The sequence below is a fragment of the Mus caroli genome, chromosome 12 (genome assembly GCF_900094665.2).
Source record: "Mus caroli chromosome 12, CAROLI_EIJ_v1.1, whole genome shotgun sequence".
In the NCBI taxonomy this organism is placed as follows: domain Eukaryota; kingdom Metazoa; phylum Chordata; class Mammalia; order Rodentia; family Muridae; genus Mus; species Mus caroli.
Genome location: NC_034581.1, coordinates 75,538,409 through 75,556,936, shown reverse-complemented (window position 1 = coordinate 75,556,936; position 18,528 = coordinate 75,538,409). Strand labels below are relative to the sequence as shown.

General features: G+C 45.8%; 1 protein-coding gene and 1 pseudogene across 2 annotated transcripts in view; both read right to left on the bottom strand.

The window, feature by feature from the left end:
- The window catches only part of Smoc1 (SPARC related modular calcium binding 1), a 157,257-nt gene that overhangs the window by 69,528 nt on the left and 69,201 nt on the right, over positions 1-18,528 (bottom strand). For both annotated transcript variants that reach the window (XM_021179100.2, XM_021179101.1), the window contains exons 2-3: positions 8,447-8,612; positions 7,223-7,335 (exon numbers count right to left, since the gene is read on the bottom strand). In XM_021179100.2, the coding sequence (XP_021034759.1) occupies positions 7,223-7,335; positions 8,447-8,612 (279 nt within the window). The remainder of the gene's footprint in view (positions 1-7,222; positions 7,336-8,446; positions 8,613-18,528) is intronic.
- Positions 9,035-17,736, bottom strand: LOC110307266 (annotated as a pseudogene).

Genomic DNA, 18,528 nt, shown 5'->3' with positions numbered 1-18,528 from the left:
GGAGGAAGGAAGGAAGGAAGGAAGGAAGGAAGGAAGGAAGGAAGGAAGGAAGGAAGGAAGGAAGGAAGAGCAGGATGAGGTAAGACTGGTAATTGTTGAAGGATCTAATGGGAGTGTGAGGAAGGAGTTGAGGCCGATATAGTCAAGACGTGTTGTGTGTGAAATTGTCAAGAGAACAAATAAAAATGTTTAAAAACTAAAACAGACTACACCTTCTTTTGGTCCAGTACATGCCTCCTAAAAATCTTGTTCCCAATTATCTGGAATTCATTCCTTTATACAAAGAAATAAAATGTAGGTCTGGAGAGATGGCTCAATGGTTAAGAGCACTGGTTGCTCTTCCAGAGTGCCTGAGTTCAATTCCCATCAACCACATGGTGGCTCACAACCATCTGTAATGGGATCCAATACCCTCTTCTGGTGTGTCTGAAGACAGCGACAGTGTACTCACATACATAAAATAAATAAATAATTATTTAAAAAAAGAAGAAAGAAAGAAAGAAAGAAAGAAAGAAAGAAAGAAAGAAAGAAAGAAAGAAAGAAAGAAAGAAAAAAAGAAAGAAAAAAAATGTAGCAGTTTTTTAAAATAGCATGTGTCATTGTACGACTTTGCCTTAATGAATGATTAATAACTACATATGCAAAAAGATCCGGAGGGATAACAGACACAGCAGTTCCTGTTTGAGGCGAGTGAGATCTTTCATTCTGTCTCCCTGTCCTATATATTTTTCTCATCAGTTTACAGTGTTAAGTTTTCTTAAAGTTATTTCTCTAGGAAAGCATTAAAATGTTTCTTTATGATCACTTGTTAAACCCTAACATTCATGCACATACACATGGGTAGAGTAACCCTCTTTAACACATGTTTCAGTGGCTGCACAATGTGCTCTGCCATACTCTGTTTAGACAATTCTCTGTTATTAAATAGTCAGGCCAGGTCCAATTTCCTTTTGCTATGACGAAATTGGAAATCCTTTGTCACTAAACATTTTCACACATTTAAAAATATTTCCTTGGGGATTTTTTTTATTAAGAAATAAAATTATTTCCTTGGAATAAATTCCTAGAAGTGAAATCGCAAGCACTAAATGTGAGTCCACTTACGACTTTTGACCCCTATTGCAAAAGTCTTCTATTACAAAACAGGTGCCAGTTGACTTTCCCAATAGCAGCACAAGGGTAAGCCGTTTCCCTCCATTCAACCCTGAACATCTTCTCCTATTGTTACAAGCAAAATGATACATCTTCATTTGTGTGTGTGTGTGTGTGTGTGTGTGTGCATATGTTCATGTTGGGTATAGATGCATGTGTCAGGCCAGTGTTGTTCCTCAGTTGCTGTACAGAATAGTTTTATATCAATATGACACAAGCTAAACTTGACACATCTAAGAGGAGGAAGCCCCAACAGAAAAAATTCCTCCGGAAGACTGGGCTATAGGCAAGCCTATAGGGCATTTTCCTAGTCAAGATGGTGTATGGCCCAGCATATTGTAGGTGGTGCCTCCTTGGGCTGGTGATCCTGGGTTCTGTAAGAAAGTAGGCTGAGCAAGCCAGTGCCCTTCCAAGGCTTCTGCACCAACTACTTCCTCCAGGTTCCTGCCCTGTTTGAGTTCCCTGACTTCCTTCAATGATGAGCAGTGACTTGGGGAAGTGTAAGCCAAATAAACCCTTTCCTCCCCAAGTTGCTTCGGTCATGGTGTTTCATCACAGCAATAGAAACCCTAAGACACATGCTTCCTGCCTTGTTTTTGATACAGGGACCTTCATTGGCCAGAATCTTGCTGAGTAGGTTAGGCTGGCCAGCCAGGGAGCCTTAATGATCTCTCCAGCTCCCCCTCCTCAGGGCTGGGATTCAAAACGTGCCACCACACCCAGCTTTTTAAGTGGGTTCTTGGGAACAAATTCAGGTTCTCATCCTTTCAAGGCAAGAGCTTCACTCACTCACTGAGCCATCTCCTCAACCTCTCCATCGTCATTTTTATTTATACAATTTAATGAGTAGAGATTACGTCGTTCATATTCATATTCACTTATTGGCTGTTGTCATTCTTTTTTCCTTTGATGGTACTAGGGACTGAACCCAGGGCCTGGCACATGATGCAGACAAAGTGTCACTTTGCTGCATTCCCTGGGCTTGCTCAGAGGCTACTGTCTTATTACTTATGCCCTCCTTGTTGGTATCTCTTGACCACATCTTAATGGGGGTTTTTTTCCCCCTTCTAAATTGAAAGAGATATCTATATACAAGGTCAGTACTTTGTCATTAAAGCTAATTTGTATCATTTGCTTTCCTCTTAAGGTGTTCATGATAAATTTTTTAAATCTGTGTTTGTTTTCTTGCTGAAAAAAAATGCATCCTGAGCTCTATTCAATCCACTGGTAAATGGGCCTTTGAAATATGAATTTCCAGCTACACATATGCAATCTCTACACCACTGCTTTGTTGTGTGTCTTGTGCTATCTTTTCTGCATAAGGCAGGGTTCACATTTTTTTAATCTCTCATTGAAACCACCAATACATAGCCCAGGACACAGTGGAGTTCAAAATGCCTGCCTGCCTGGGATAAAAAGATGTTGTGTCTGGGCATTTGCTTTGAAGAAACTCAGTTTGGGATGGGAGACGAAAATGGGGCAAAGATGAAACAGAGTTGGCCACACGTCAATCATTGTTGAGAGTGGTGATGGGCGCATGGGGTTCATTATACCACTATGTCTACTCTTTTGTACTTTTTTAAAATTTCCATAATCAAAGGGGTTTTTTTTTATGTGTGTGTTTGATTGATTGGGCAACAAGAGAAGGAATTCTGGGATAACAATGGGGGTGAAAATGAAACACATATGCACCAAGGCCACTTCTGCACAAAAACATGAGTCCCAAAGTTAATCAGCTTGAGTCAAACCCCCTCCTTCTAGCTCAGTCACCTCAAACTGCTCTGAAACTCTGCTTTTCTTTATATAAAGGCATTAAAACCTACCTACAAAAAGGTTAGTGAGGGCTCGTGAGTCTAAGACTCTGGCTGGCTCCAGCACGCTTAACAGTGACCATCAATGTTGTCCAGTGATATACACGTTTGACAAGCTCCTGCCAGCACTTCATGATTCAACACATACACACATGTAGCTGCACATAAACACATACATGTAGCTGCACATAAACACATACATGTAGCTGCATATACACACATGTAGCTGCACATGCACACATGTAGCTGCACATACACACATGTAGCTACATATACACACATGTAGCTACACATAAACACATACATGTAGCTGCACATACACACATGTAGCTGCACATGCACACATGTAGCTGCACATACACACATGTAGCTGCACATACACACATGTAGCTGCATGTACACAAGCATAGCATTCAACTTCCGGTCAACACAGCTGAGATCTCAGCTAAACATCTTGGGCAGCTGACAAACCCTTGGCAGAGTCCTTGGCAGAACAGCTATTGGGAATTATGTCTCTGGTATCCAGAGAAGAAATAGACCACACTAAAGCAAAGGGCAAAGCCTGGAGCAGCTGAATCCATTCCAGGTCCCCAAAGAACTGAGCTTCACATCCCAATGATGTATTCAAGAAACCAGAGAGACGACATCCTTACAAAGTAGGTTTGAGGTTTGTTTTTTTGTTTTGTTTTGTTTTTTAACAAATACTGACATCACCCCTGGGGGATGAGAAGAGTTAAAAATCTCTAATCCCTGTGCCTAAAATGGCTCAATAAAGTGCTTCAACCTTGCAAGCATGAGGTCCTAAGTTTAATCCCAGAACCCAGGCAAAAAGGCTAGATGCAGTGGCATACTCTTGTGATTCCCATGCTGGAGGGGCAGAGAGACAAGCAGACTCCAGGACTCCCTGACCAGCCAAACTACCCTAATTGGTGAGTTCCAAGCCAGTGATAGACTGCCTCAGAAAACAAGGTGAATGTTTCCAAAAGGACAACACCCAAGGTTTCCTCTAGTCTGCACACACATATGCACACAAACAAATGTACAACCATACATACACATATGTACCTGCACATACACACACACACATGCAAACAAACACACATGCATCCACACACACACTTGTACCTGCACACACACACACATGCACACAAACGCATGTACAGCCATACACACATTTGTACCTGCACACACAAACACATATGAACAAAAATACCTGTCTGGATCTGAGCCTCATAATTGGATTTAATAGTCTGGGGCCATCCTAAGTACTGATAGTTCAAACGGTGGCATATGCAGCATCCCTGCTGTAAGGGAAGATGAGCTGCCTGCTTGCCTGCCCGCCCGCCCGCCCACCCCTGTGTGAGTTGAGGTTGGGTATACTGAGGAAGGAGAACAGGGGAAACAAAGAAAGAAGCCACGTGAGTCTCCTTAAAGCTAATTCAGTCATGTGGCCTCCAGCTGTGTCTCACACCAGATAAAGCTGTCTCAACAGAGTCCCATCATTCTCTCCTTGTTCTTCAGAAGAATAACATCTGTAGTCATTCCCAGGAGTAAGGCATGCTACGAACTCCAGGATGCACCCATGCCAATGTTCTAGACAATATTAGAGCAATGTAGCTTGTCTCAGGGCTTTGGTCTTAGAGCTGGCTGAGTGACAACAGGCCATGGGGAAGGAGATGGCATTATCTCTCAGCACTCTGGCCTCTCCTCGGAGTGACTGAATCACACTCAGAGCAGCAGCCTCAAGATATTGCAGCATCTTTAGTGGTGGGGGGAAGGGGGCTTCCATGTAACCACTCGAGCTGGAATGATCTACTGACTGGCCGTCTGACTGCCCACTGGGCTGAGCCAGCCTGCACTGAGGACACATGGCAGTGCTTAGCCTGTCACACAAGCAAGGGATAGCTGACAGCCTGCACTCCCGGGCATTCTCATTTAGCAAGTCAGCCTGGACTAATCTGGAAGTTCCCTTCCTTAAGCAAACACCACCTGGTTGGGCCTGGCCTTGCCAGAACAAAAGCTGGCCAGAGGGCTGTCTGTCATGAGACAGCTAACACTTCAGAGTCAGGAGGGCAGAGGTCAACCACGCTCATAAGCTACATGCTCAGGACTCCACGAGCCTTCAGAAGAGAGAGAACAGCTGCCTTCGGCTCTGCCCTCCTCCCCATCACCTTTCTCCCACAGGTCTCAGCCCAAAACAAAACTCAGGAAGGTCTGATTTCCCCTCTGAGGATGTGGGTGCTCAAACACATAGACAAAGGTCACCCCATTCTGTTTTACTAGAATAAATAGCTAACCTAAAAATTGATGAGGACGGAGGGCTCATGACTCTCCATGCTTGGAAAGTTTCAACCAAAGGCTTTGGGTGCTCTCCCCCAACTCTTAAGTGGTACCATCTATAAGCTTGAAAAGATCTAAGGTAGAGACCCACAGTAGAGATGAGACGCACAATAATGATGCTGATAGATGCTTACACGACACGCGTATGTCCCAAGTGTTTCACGTGTGTTAGCCCATTTCATCCTCATCGCAGTCTTACAAGGGAAGTGAAATAATAACCACTAATAATAGTAATATGACACGCATAACGTAAGAGCCATATATAATGCTGATGACGTCATAGTAATTTATCACATGTGTACAACATAACAATCATAAAGATAATCGTCTCTTTTTTTTTTTAACAGATAAGCACGCTGGGAAGCTAGGTGACTTGCCCGTGAGGGTTGGCCTCAAGCCCAGGCAGGTTGGCCCCAGTCAGGCACAGCGCACCAAGCACAGCTCTAGACTGCATCTTCCTAGTGCACAGCTCCGAGCTCCCTTTGAGTCTGCCAGGTCAGACAGCAGCAGAACGCAGAGATCTTCGGGGTGCCCTGGCCTTGAACCAACTCTTCATCCCAAGTCATGATGGTGCATGCATTTCTCCAAAAATAGGGTTATTTGGCTATGCAAAGCTTTAAAGGGGAAGTCAAAACAAGCACTTCCCCCCAGGGCTGATGGCCAAGGTCACTTTCTCCCTGTGCTCCCCGCCCCAGCCTGGTTACATCTTTGAGTCAACAGAGAAACACTTAAAATATCAAAGTCAAACCTATGCCCAACCACCCCCTCTATGTTACTGCCTAAGATAGTATTGGTCTGAGATCAGTAACCCCCTCCCTCAACCAGAAGGGAAATCTGAAAACCCTCTGACTGACAGCCACCCTACATCCCCTGATACAGAATTACAGGAGTGGTGGCGCACGCCTTTAATCCCAGCACTTGGGAGGCAGACAGAGGCAGGCGGATTTCTGAGTTCGAGGCCAGCCTGGTCTACAGAGTGAGTTCCAGGACAGCCAGGGCTATACAGAGAAACCCTGTCTCGAAAAACCAAAAAAAAAAAAAAAAAAGAATTACAGTAGCTTTTAAAACCCTGAAGCAACCTTTTCTATCTCTGAGAGTGTAGATCCCCCCCCCTGAATGCTGTATGTACTTGATAGAAGGGTCCTAGAGGAAGCGGCCAGGCACAGGGACAGTCCCCAGCCAAGCTAAGCTTACCATGTCCTGTAACTGTCCTTATTTTCCTCACCACATCTCCATGCATTTGCCACACGTCCTGACTCACAAAAAAACTCTCATCTGGGCCCTTAGGGAGCCGTCTAGAAGTTTCCTTGAAGAGGCACCTTACTGTCCCACTGCCACTATGCTTCAGGAAGGCTGCCAGTGCCGATGTAGCCTAGCCCGCTATTACACAAAGCAATAGCTGGGACACTGAGCAGGAGAGGTGAGCCACTGACAGGGTATTTAAAATCTTAGTCCGTGCCCATCTGCATGTGCACATGTACACACACAGTCCAGAAGCCATGGTGAGCTCGGTGTTCAAAAAGGGTGCCTCTTCATTCAAGGAGGTACATGGTGAGGGGTTGTGGAGGGGTAGCAATAAACAGAGAAGGGAATACTGAAGTTGCCTGTGGAAACTGGCAGGGACGAGAGAAAATAATCAGCCCACATTTGACAGAAGAGACAGCCAGTAGGGAGGACCGGGACCCGGCCATGCCAGTTTCCTGGCTCAGACTCCCATGCATCTTGTCAGGGCCCACTGCCAGTTGGCAGGGAGTGACATAGAGGGCCCAGAAGGGGAAAGGCAGTGCAGAGGGGATAAAGAGACACTCACCCAGCCATTTCCCACAAAGTGAAGGTGCCAAATGACCCTGGTGCTCTCTGGACACCTCCCTTCTGCCTCAGCCCAGCGAGCGCCCCAAGAAGCCCATGTGAAGCCTCACCTGTGTGAAGGAACCATCCTCGCCACACTCTGGGACAAACACAGCCTCCTGAGGCTTCTTGGCCTGTTCCAAGGCCTGAGCCCTCTCCAGGCGACACTTGCTCTGGCCAGCATCTAAACAGGGGGAGGAGTACATTGTATGTTTCCCTTGGGTTCCACACAGAAGCCAGGGGTCAAAATGGCTGCCCCATGGCAGGAACGCTGAGAAAAGCCCTGTACCTGGCTGGGGCAAGGCAGCCTGCCACCTGCATGTTCAGCGGGAAGAGCGTGGTGCCAGTGTCCACAGACACCTGCTGGAGCTACCTTCCTCTTAACACTTAGGGAAGTAGAGGAGAAGCCTATTAGCCCAGGCTCTACTTTTCTCTCGCCTAAATGTCCCTTTACTCATGGGATGGGGGAAGGAAGTCCCATTCCCATTAACTTCTCCAAGCTTTACTAAAACTAATAAATCCAGGAACTGCAAGGAGAACATGATGGTGCATGTCTTTAATGTCAGGACTAAGGAAGGCTCTGATGGCAGGCCTGTCATCAGCCTGGGCAACATAGCAACACTAGCGCTTTCTTGAGAAAATCAAATGTCTGGGGTAGCCTGCTGGCTTCCTGCACTTCCTATGATCACTCCAGGCCACAAGGTCAAAATTCTACAGGACTCAGGAAAGCAGACACACAGTGACTGAGGGGCAGCACACGCAGTGCTCTCAAGTTAGGAGGAAGGTTGGAAGTAGAGCAGAAAGCAAGCTCATTGTAGTGGCTGGAACTCCTCAGCGCTGACTGTGTGCGCTGTTTTGCACTGACAAACCTGACAGTACCAGACCTGCCAATTTTGGAAGAGAGAAACAAAAGGCCAGATTTGTTATTGTTGAATTCCCAGTTTTTAAATGTTATCTCAAATACTTTGCGTGCTTTAAAGCAGATCAAACAAAACACTTCTGTGAACCAACAGGTTGGAATCCCTGTCCCGGGGCCAGCAGTAATGTACTGTGTGTCTGTTTTGAGAAAAAAAAAAAAAAAAACCCACAAGCAAACAAGCCACTGCCCCTCAGCTCCTCACTGGTGGCAGTGTGATCAGGGAAGTGTTCCTTACCATTCTTCCTTCCCTCACACCCTGATGGGAGGCAGAGAGAGACAGAAGAGCAGAGCAAAGGCATTCAAGCCCCAGTGATGATTTCACAGTGTGGGCGCTGTAGTCCCAGCAGCCTCTGCCCGCCTGAGCGCACACACTCACCTTTGCATCGACCTCGATGGACCACGGCCAGGGCTGGGTCTCGGCACTTGGCTCTCTGGTACTCACACATGGACTCGTAGGACCTGCCGTCAGAGGCGCAGATGGGCTTGGGCTGAGTCCTGGGACAGTGTGGGTTGCACGGAGGGTCACGGTCACTTATTAGGAACTACGTTGGGAAGGAAGAAGAAAAAGTGAAATAACACAGAGGTTATTTTTGCAAGAAATATAGGGAGAGACCCATGACTTATAGTCTTGGCTTCCCCTTAGTAAGTAAATCTCAAATAGATCTGAAGTTATAAAACCCTAGAGATGAGGGAGCCTGATAGATGTCTAACCAAGGAAGGCCTCCCGCATGCATCCTAAAGATAGTAAGGTCCTGTTTACTGACCACAGATGCTCCAAATGGTCCAAATGTAGGATCCTGTCAATCTCCACACGCAACCTGTGAGACGGAACCCCTGACTGGACCATTGTCACAGAGCTGTGTGGCGTGAGGATCTCCTCACAGCCTAAATCCATGGGGAGAAAAATCAAAAGCTTTAACCTGCAAACCGTGCACCCTCTCCACACACGGATGGCTACCACAACTGCTGCTTGCAAATGCTCAGCTCCAGAAAGAACAGTCTCTAAGTTCTGTGGGGGAAGTTTTATGGAATAGGTAATAGCATTGAACCCCAAACCTATCGCCACATCAATAGCATTGAGCCCCAAATCTATCTGTTCTGCCCATTGCTCTCTAGCAAAATACAAGCTGAGTGAGTAAGAAAATTTTTTCCTGTTTTCAAAACTTGCAGTGATGATAATCAGCTTGGGAAACAATAAGTCAAGCGGAATCCTTTAGGACCAGAATTCTCAGATACCTTCAATAAACCCTCATGCACTGCGACCCTCCAAGTCGACCTCAGCATACCAGCGTCAGCCCTGGATCCCTGACTAAAACCCTTGAAAGGTGTCCAGCTGCCATTAGGACAGGTCAAGGGTGTTCCAGGATGGCCGTATGTGACCCTGGGCCTCAGTGACAGCATTTCTGTGCCGCTTGTTTACCACTGCCTCTGCCCATCTGAAGTGTTTGAAGCCATCTGCTCCCAGCCTGCTCTGGGCTTGGGCTGCTACCATCTTTTTCAGGAGGCTTCCCCGACTCTCACAGGTAAAGACAGTGCCCATCCCACTCTCTCACAACTCTGGCTTCCTCTCAAGCTATTTTTTTTTCTTCTCTTTTCTTTTCTCTTTCTTTTCTTTATTTTTATTTTTATTTTTTTTATTTTTCTTACAGAACACTTTTATTACACACGCTATGAATGACGGTGTATTTGCCTTTCTGGGCTTTGATCTTCCACAGATAGAACTCCAGCCCCTTGCCTTCAAGCACATAGCCGTCTGCTCTGCCACACTGACCCGGTCTTGAGGCAATACAGGCGAGAAGCTTGCCCTGCTAGAACTGCTCCTCCAGAAGAGCTGATTCTTTTTTCTTTTCGTCGTCATATTTTTTTTCCTTGATAGTTTTTTTTTTTGTTTAAAATCTCTTCCTCCTCAGGAGTCAGCTTGGCCCCCTTCTTGCGGCCCAGGGGCAGTGCATGGTGGGACCCGTACCACTGTCAGTACGATGTGCTGTCAATAGACACAATGCCATTCTTCACCTGGGTCTTGGTGCAGACAAGCTCATTACTGGATGCATTGTAGACAACATCAGTAATCCTTGTTTTGTGAGTACAACACTCAGAGGCCCAGGAAAAGTTCCCCACATCCAATCTCAGGGCACGGTAGTTCTTACTTCCTCCTCTAACTAGGACTGTGTGTCTACGGCGAGGGCCAATCTTAGTGTTGGCAGCTGGCCATCCCAGCTCATACTTCTGATTCTTGTGGTATGGTTTTCACTTACCCCTGGTCTTGTGGCACTTGTGCCAGTTGTCCGAGATATACCCATTGCTCAGTGCTGGCTGGAAAGAGGAAGCCCCTCTCTAGCTCTTAACATCTGAGATGATGAATTTATATGTGTGACTTGGTTGGCAATAAGGTACCCAACTTGGAGCTTCAAGACAAGAAGGATTTAACTTGCTCTACATGTAAACATATCTGAGCATCTAGCACAGTGCTGGACTCTTTGACTATTTGTGGAACCAATGTAGCCATGAGTAGTGCTTCTCGCATGAAATTAACTCAGAACCAAGATGTCTAGCAAAAGGCCTAACCTCCCCTCCCAGATTCGCATCACCCAAGGAGGCTTCTGGGATGCTCTCTCTTCAATGCGCTGTCTTGCTCTAGCTGTGTCCTTTCCTCTATCCTCCTCATGGCAAAACAGTGCACAAAGGTGCACAGAGGTGGCCCAGAGCTCCTCAGTGTTAACAGAAGTTTCTTAGGAGTAGGGCTATCTGATCTGAGGTTCTTTAGCTTCTGACTTTGAGCTGGTTTGTTGTTGTTGTTGTTTGTCTGTCTGTCTGTCTGTCTGTCTGTCTGTCTGTCTGTCTGTCTGTCTGTCTGTTTGTTTGTTTAAGTCATGGATCTGTTGGGTCTAAGGAAGTTGCCTGTGTTTTCGGGCTCTGAGTTTTTCCCGTCCTCAACAGTTGAGAATACTGACACAGCATGTGTTATTATGTTGTTGTGAACCTTCCTTCTGTTATTGTGAAGATCACATTTGCCAACATCACCTCGGTCATATGTAAGTTTTTGCTCATCTTTGAAATTTAAACAGTGTGGTTTTCTTTTTTAGAGAACTCACCAAAGGAGAGACAAAGTTTCTTTTTTAAAACAGCAGAGGTTGCCTTGTCCGCTCTGCTGCTCACAGAGGAAGACAGCTACAGACGTCATCATGGCATTGAACTACAGGTCATAAATTCAGTTTGGAAATGGCTTGTTCTGAGTCAAAAGAGACTCAGTGTGACTGTGCCAGAGACCAGTCTGACAAGGGGAGCACTCTGTCTGCAGACAGGCAGGTTACAGAGCCTCAGAACCCCAGCTCCTCCAGACCACGGAGTGATCTCTGTGTCAGGAGGGTGGCCACAAGATGCCTGTCTCAAATTTATTCGCCCCGAGGGTGCTATAAAAACTTCAGAGACAGCACAGGGCAGTTGCTAAAGACCATCTTCAATCAACTATAGACCTCGTTGTGTGTGTGTGTGTGTGTGTTTCGGGAACAATGTGTATTTGTGATTGCACTCAAAACACAGACTAAGTTGTATTAAATGGGGCTTGAATAGTGTGACTCTGCCCTCACAGAAGAGATCATCCTGCATCCACGAACATTCAGAATGAGGCTATCCTTCCATCTGCTCAGGAAGCCAGTGAGGGACACTCAACACAGACCCTGCCCACAATGGGTTTCCACTCTACAATAAGATGTCAGGCAAGTAGTTACCACACAACATGTGAGCAGAGACACCAAGAGAGGGTACGATCCTGGAGGCTTGCAATACTACAGAACCACACAGTTCCAAATGGCTTTTCCTGACAGTGGAATGTTCTGTGCCCATGCTAGCCACATGATATATAGCAAATGCAACTAAGAGACCGAATATTGAGTTGTGTTTAATTTCAGATGACAATGTCTGGATAGAGGCTGCCATACGAGATAGCCCAGCCATGAAGTATCCAAGCCAGGAGAAGGAAAATGGTCCTTCACTGAGTTTGTGTTTGCTTTTTCTGAGACAGAGCCTCACTATGTCACCCAGTCTGGCCTTGGCTCTGCATTTCTCTGCTTTAGCCTCCTAAGCAGACACAGCCGTAAAAGTACCCACCCTCAAAGGAGGTTTTCCTAGCGCCAGACTAAGGCTCACTGAAGTCTTAAATGACTCTCTTAAGGCAGAGAGAGATCTCAAGAACAATGTCTACATTCTAGAAATGGACGTGGGTTGGTCTAATGCTTATGGGCCAATAGTCAGAATATCCCATAGTTCAAATGAAGTGACAACGGTAGGGTTTTTTTCTCTCATCTTGCAGGTCACACGGTAGGTACAAGGTAGAGATCATTTAATCAATCCTGTTTATGATCAGTTCTCACAGCACACAGACAAAACTCAAAAGAATTGAAGTAACCATGATTGGCAGGAAATTTGGGTGGTGGCAGCAAGGTCGATTATTTCCCCCTCCCCCAATGATTCAAACACTTAGCCGTTTCCCTTAAGAATGAAAATTACATTTTTTACAAACAGCAACAACAACAAAACCCTCCTTCCTAACCAAAAGACAAGAAAAGCAAAATAATAAATGGTGTTAAATATGATTGCATAATATAGAAGCCAAACAAAGGGGGCCAGGACAATTGTGCAGCTGGAACTGTCTCTCCCACCCCTTCTCCCTGGGGACCAGATAATTCCAGACACTTTGTGTTGTGCTCACATTTGCAAAGTGGGACAGATACTTGACTTACGTAGAAACAAAGCACCCTCCCTGCCGGAAAAGCTGCTCGCCCGCCGCCGCCGGGGACTGGCTCTGCCAGCCATGGGGAGGATGAGGGCAGACAAACAGCAAGGCTGAACCAATAATCCCTTCCGTCTGTAACACACATACTCTGCTCCCTGCCTTATGGCTCCAGCAGAGCAAAGACCCTGCTGCAGCTTCTACCCAGAGAGACCACCCCTATGCCACAAGCTGTATCAGCTTCGATGGCTGCCAAGTTTCCATAATAACACTGTAGGATACAAGAAAGCCAGTCTAAGGCTCAACCTGAGAGATCTTCAACATTTTCCTTTTCAAACAATTCCCAGCCTTTACTTCCCCCTACTATTTTATTATTTTGTCACTGTTGTGGCATGAGTGTGTGTGTGTGTGTGTGTGTGTGTGTGTGTGTGTGTGTGTGTGCACTCTCGCAGATACACAGGTACCCTCGAGGGTCAGAAGAGAGCATCAGTTTACCTAGCAATGGAGTTACAGAATTGTAAGTTTCCCAATGGAGGTCTTGGGAACCAAACTTGGATTCTATTGGAAAAGCAGCAAGCACTCTTAACCACTGAGCTCTCTCCAGCCTCACATCCCAGCTAAACTTCTAAGCAGGTATTTATCTGATAACAGGGATGCTTTTCAATTATTCTCAGGTGTTAAAAAGGTAGCAAAGCCATACTAAATCTGGTCAGAGGGTTTGGGACAACAGAATCTACATTACTGATGACAAGTGACATTTCTTTTTGCAATAGCATCCTCAAAAGTCATAGACTAAATTGAAATTAATTCGATGCTTTTTCCCTGTAAGTTCACATGTGGCACTGCTCTAAGCATTTGCTAGCAACATTTTTCATTTCTCTATTGTTACAAAGCAAAACACTCTCAGCTTAATGGCTTTGAACAATTTGTTTCTTCTCATAACTCTGCAGGCCCGCAGGGCTCAGCTGGGAGGCTCGTTTGCTCCAAGTAGTAACTGGAGAGGTAGTGAACTTGACTGAGTTTGACTGGGAGCTTGGCTGATGCTGGGACATCCACTGTGGTGTCACTGACCGACTGTATCTAGAGTAGCTGAGGACTGGCTGGGACTCTCTTACCCATCGTGACTCATCTGACAGCAGAGTCCACTTCCAATCAAGTTCCACTTCCACACTGTCAATGACGTTCTCATCTAAGCAGCAAAGGCAGAACTAGGAAGAGAGCTAAGCAGATGCCTGCTGCCAAGCCTGATGATCTGTGTCCATCTCTGGAACCCACATGATGGAAGGAAAGAACAGACTCCACAAGTTGTTCTCTGATCTCCATAGGCACACTCCCTCCTACTATATATGTACACATTTAAAATGTCAATATATATATATATATATATATATATATATATATATATATATATTGACATTTTAAATAGTAAATGCCTTCATATTGTAAACATTAGTGCTCGTGTAGATTTTACCGTACTGTGTTCATCATCTATCAAAAACCCTCAATAAATTGCATTATCATTTATTTATCAGCTTACAGATCTATAAAAGACTGTAGCCTATTTCTCTTTATATATGTATGGCACAACACAATGTCTAACCCAAAGCAGCTGCTCAATACAAACCTGAAGAATAAACAGACCAGCACCAAGCCTTACCTAAAATATGTCATAGATAAAAAGATCTTTTCATGTGTGGCCTTGATGGAAGAGAGTCATGAGAGAGGGCTTTCATGCATGCCAATTGCCTCCTCCTCCTCCTCCTCTTCCTCCTCCTCCTCCTCCTCCTCCTCCTTCTTCTTCTTCCCCTCTCTCTCTTGTCTTGCTTATGGATCAGATGTAGTAAGCTCTCAGCAACTATTCCAGTGCCATGCCTGCCTGTAGCCATGTTCCCCATCATGATGGTTGTGGGCTCTAATCCTCCGGAACTGTACACCTCAAATAAATACTTTCTAGAAGAAGAAGTGGCAGAAGACTAGGAGGGGAGTAAGAGGAGGGGGAAGGGAGGAGGGATGGAGGGGGAGGGGAAGCAGATACTACTACCTTTCTATCTCTGACTGAAGAGAGGTGCTTCTTGTCTAACCTGAAGCTTAAAGCTTTCAAACATACAGACATTTCCTTCCTTTCTTTTACAGAGCATGTGCCAGGTGAGGAAGTTCATACCAAAATGGTAGTTTTCCCCAAAATTAAGGAAAGGGAAAATTCCCAAGTCACTAAAGAGAAGGTGCCAGTGTGGCTGAGACAGTGTGCCTGTACCAAAGGCAGTGGTCACTAGATGGTCATGAAAGTCAGGCTCTGTGAGCCTGTCCTCACCCTCTTCACATAGACCTGAGGGAAGTCTTTACCCCGTCCCAGACGTGAGTCATCTCACCCTCAAGTCAGCCTGCAGCCTGAGAGACCTCTGATTGCTGAGCCGGAGGTGAGAACATGTCAAGGTGGAAAAGCTGACAATTGCACAGCCAACATCATTAGCACTCTGGCTTCTCTGGCAGCTGCTGTACACGTGCATCTGACTGAGAACAACGACCAGATGATAAAAGAGATTCCTGTTAAGTCAGTTTTTTGATGCACTAAATGCATTTTTCCACAGAGGCTATGTTGTCAAGTCAGTGAATTATCTGCAACTGCAAACGGTCTCATTTACCTTCCCGAAGAAGAGAAGGTGACCAACCCTGCCATATGCCTGCTGGGTCGGTGAGGCACCTACCCCAATTACAGCACCGCTGGATTGCTCCTTCCTGCCTCAGGACTCTGCACCAGTTGAGTATCCTCCCTGAGACATGCCTTCACTCACACACACGCTCCCGTGTTCTCTCTACCCGCACAAACACTGCTGCCTTGGGCATCTAATGGCCTTCTCTGATGAGCCTCCATATTGCCTTCTTACTTTTCACACTGTGATTAGATGACCAACATAATTACGAATTTCTTCCACACTAGGTTGAAAGCTCCTCACAAGCAGAACCTAAGATCTGGGCCTCACACTGCTGAATGCCTGAGTGGGAATTCAACAACACACAAGAGAACTGAGCCAGTCAGTGGTATAGTCCTCCAGGCCTTATGTTAGTGGCCCAGCTTCTCTCACCACACAGTGTCACTCCCAGTGTGGGGGTATCAGAGGCAGGTCAAAGGGCAAGAGCATTTCTGAGCTCTCGATTGACAGAGAGGAGAGGGAGGCTCTAAGAAGGAAAAAGAGCTTCCCTAAGAGACCAGGGTTTTCCTCGAAGTTCCCCTCAAGATTTTAGCATTTCTGGCTCTATATGTGCTATCAAAAGGGAAAATGGCCCTCTTGGAGTAAATGCCAGAGACAGAAAGGGAAACACACACACACACACATATGTATGTGTATATACATACATATATATATATATATATGTATACACACATACACTTGCATACACATACATACACACACATGAGAGAGATATAAACAGAGAGAGAGAGAGAGAGAGAGAAAACACTAATTAAAATGAAGTCACCAATAAAAGGGCAACAATACCCCCCTAGACACCATAGTCTAACCACTAGAAGCCTAGTTCCATGAATGAGTTGCCTCTTTTAGAGCTGACAGTAAGTGAGGGCCCATAGACCCCCAAACGTTATAGGTTATTGCCATTGCCCATCTCCCAGAACTTGGCAACAAAGTCCTAGTGCTGAAGATACTGCATAGAGTCATAGAAAATGGCAAACTCAAATTGGTACTCACCTGGAAGCTTTGTCACTAAGAAAGGGCTAACTTTCCTGTGGTGGCGGCAAAGGGTCTGTACCCGACCAGAGGAGCAAAATACTCATCAGGCTTATCCAAATAGGAACACTGAAAACTGCGATAATGACTGCTACTTAATAATGCATATCATTTAATAATAATGATGCATAATAAGACATGCCCACAAGTGTAACAGTAGCGTGAACATTATGAGAGTCACCAAACACTTTCTATTTGGATTTAGGTCCTGCTGTACAAGATGAAATCCATGCCTGGCCACATTAGCAGGCCAAGAACCTGAGTCTAGATAACACATAGGCCCTAGAGAATCGACTACTATTATTCTGCTAAATGGACAGTATTAAACTGGTTGTTGTGGAAGCTGTACCCATTTCAGCCCTCATCAGAGAAGCTTCTATTCGTAGTGGATGGTAATTAACATGGAGACTCTTGATTAGCCAAGCTTCGGGGAACGTTCAACCCTAACTGGAACATCTAAATCACACTCCCAAGGCTCCAGGATCACTGAAAAAAAGGAGATGGAAAAAATCTAGACCAAGAAGTGGTGGACAACTACAAGGCAACTGCTCTCTAGGCACAGCAGTGGGGCTGCTCATATTAACTCCCTACAGTTGAGACCATATGCACAAGACTTGTGCAAACTCAAGCCCGACCAAACCTCAGCATGGAGAAATCGGGTGGGCACAGAGCTAAGTTAAGGCTACCTCTAGTTAAGGAGTTACTGGAAAAGGAAGTCAGGGTTTTTTTTTTGTTTGTTTGTTTGTTTGGTTGGTTGGTTGGTTTGGTTTTGGTATTTAGTCTTTTTTTTTTCAAGTGTAGTCCATGGTAGATGGACCACACTCCACGGGAAATCCACACATCTAAGAATGTATATGCAGCACAAATTGGACATAAGGCTTAAAAAAAGAAGAAGAAACACAAAGTTGGGTAGGTAGAGAAGAGAATAGGATCAAATGCACATGGAACAAAATTCTCACAGTAAGGTCCAGCTGCTAGTCCTTCCTCTCCAACCGAAGGCTAGATTTCCTGTTGCCACTCTCTTTACCATCTGTGACGTCAGAACTTGGCCTTTCCACCCTAGGCTGCATCACTGAGACAAAGAGCAGTTTCCCATTAAAACATCACTCACCCACCCACTCTCAGATCCATCATCCGCATTAAACTCCACATCCCTGCTTCAGCCAGCTGTCCATCATCCTTCTCTGACCCCATGACCACTGCATTTACACAGGTGCAAAGGACAGCCCTGGCCGGCAGCTTCAGAGCGGGATGGTAGAGATGGGGGAGCGGAGATAAGGGAGGTCAAAGGGAAAGGGAAGCGGGCAGCATGCTGGCCTGCTTTTCCTCAGCACACCTCCACCACAGGCCTGACAACAGCACACCCCCACTAAAAGGCTTTTCACACTGCTGAGGGAAAGCAGACACGCACACACCCCTCCAGCTGTGGGACAGCTGGAACCACTTCTGTTGTTTTAGCCAGAAGAGACCTGACCTTTGTCACCCCGCCACCACCCCCTCCCCAAGGGAGAAATTTAATGGTCACCTCACCCACCCAGATAGCTTCCCTACTCCAACTGTGACCATCCAGAGCCAAGAGGTGACTGGTAGAAGCCAGAGAAAGAAGGCGCTTTTGCCAGGTGCCACCTCAGAGGAAGATTTGGGGCTCAGCAGACTTCCAGATCTAAAATGACTCCATGTATCAACTTATATCTACCACATACGTACCTGAAAACCCATACCCCGTGTCAGCCATAAAAGCAATATACATAGAGTGTGGGTCAGGGCCTAGGTCATCAAATTTCCAATGAATTATTATTCTAAGTGAAAGAAGCCAGACTCAAAATCTACATAGTAAATGATTCTATTTCTGTGACGTTCTGAAAAAGGCCAAACTAAACAGACAGAAATCGGATCACTGACTACCAAGGGGGGTTGGGGTGGAAATTTCTCTCTCTCTCTCTCTCTCTCTCTCTCTCTCTCTCTCTCTCTCTCTCTCTCTCTCTC